The sequence below is a fragment of the Platichthys flesus genome, chromosome 6 (assembly GCF_949316205.1).
Source record: "Platichthys flesus chromosome 6, fPlaFle2.1, whole genome shotgun sequence".
Lineage (NCBI taxonomy): Eukaryota > Metazoa > Chordata > Actinopteri > Pleuronectiformes > Pleuronectidae > Platichthys > Platichthys flesus.
The window spans coordinates 6,541,650-6,543,186 of record NC_084950.1 but is presented as its reverse complement, the minus strand read 5'-3'; the positions used below and the strand labels follow the sequence as shown (position 1 = coordinate 6,543,186).

General features: G+C 48.8%; 1 protein-coding gene across 1 annotated transcript in view; it reads left to right on the top strand.

Annotated features, from left to right (window-relative positions):
• The first annotated feature begins 453 nt into the window (after positions 1-453).
• Positions 454-1,537, top strand: part of tshz3a (teashirt zinc finger homeobox 3a) — a 17,356-nt gene continuing 16,272 nt past the window's right edge. The window contains exon 1 of the mRNA XM_062390630.1: positions 454-875. Within this exon, the coding sequence (XP_062246614.1) occupies positions 836-875 (40 nt within the window). The 5' untranslated portion in view covers positions 454-835. The remainder of the gene's footprint in view (positions 876-1,537) is intronic.

The following is a 1,537-nucleotide window of genomic DNA, read 5'->3' as shown; positions in this document are numbered from 1 at the left end:
TATTCGTTTGTTTTTACCTATCAAGTTAAAACCCTGGAACCAACCTATCAGCCCCAGTGGTAATAACCAGGTAAATAGAAATGTGCCCACGACAGATTAGAGGTTAAAACGTGACAAATGGAGTGAGGGGTGGAAAAACAAATGACACACATGTGCTGACATGTTTGGACTGTTACTCAGACCGGTCTGTGGGTTTTTGTGGTCGGTGATGATCGTCCTCCTGTGCGTAATGATCGGCTCGGTGGCCGTGCGCAGTGATTCACACGGGGCGCAGAGGTAGGAGGACGCACTGGCTGTGTGGTGTCCGCCCCTCTCTCCCTCCCTCCCTCCCTCCCTCCCTTTCTCCCTGTGCCTGAGAAGTAAAGAGTTAACGGAGCGGTGGGTTTGCCCATTCTCCTGCTGTGAGTGACGCGATCGTCTCTCTTATCCCTCAACTTTGCCTGTTGCCAGACCAGGCAGCCGAGGTGGACGCTGGCTATCACCGCTCGCATCCACATCGCCACCACAACCAGCCCAAAACCACACAGAAGCCCCCCCACACGTCTCAAACCAGTCGTCCTCACCTCCTCCGCGTGTGTGTGTGTATATATTTTCTCCGCTGACTTTTTCCTCCGCTCCGTGACGATGGTTTTTAGTTTTCCTTCCCATCGGACTCCCCGATGTTGTGCAGTCTACTACACGAAGGCGTGAGTCTCTCTTTTTTGTTAGAGGTGGATCTTCCCGGATACAGTGAGGAGGTTTTATCAAAGCAGAAGAAGAAAGACACACAACAAAAAGAACAACAACAACAGAAGAAGAAGAAGAAGAGTTTCACGGAAATCCTGTCAGATCCAAAATGCCACGGAGGAAACAAGAGGCGCCGAAGCGCGCAGCAGGTACGTGTGTCCGACCGTAATGTGCGTGAAGAGAAAAAAAAAACGCACATTACGCTTTCTGTCACATTACGCTGCGGATGTTACCTTCTGTTTTGTAAAGCTCACTTTACGCGCACTGCATTTCCGTTTCCACTCTGTGTTCTGTAGCGATTTGTCACGCGTGGTTTCTCTTCTCCCAGGAACTCTTACCTTCCCTAGCTTTTTTTTTTTTTTATTAAAGCGGATGTAGTTTGTACACAACAATCTTGCGTTTTTTCGCTAACACGCTGCGCAGAGCCGGTCCCGTCGGAACGAGTTGTCCGCTGGTGAAACTTTCGCTTCCCTTTTGTTTCCATACTCGAATCCCTGGATAGTTTGAAGCGATGCGGTCACATTTTCACGTTTTAAAAAAAAATGACCCCTGTGGAAATAAAAAAAAAAATCGGTGTTTCCTGGATGGTGAGGCGTGCCACCGGCAGGGGGGGGGGGGCATGAGCGGCTTTGTACGCATTTGATCCGAGCGCATAACTTCTTTTTTTAAGAGGAGTCCAAAAAAAAAACTAAAAAAGCTCTACCTCGGGAGTTCCTTTCTCTTTTCTTGTGATAAGATAAACAATCTGAGGGAGCACAATGGAGTTCCGTGGGCTGGAAGGAGCCATAATCGACAGTTGCCATGTCTGATT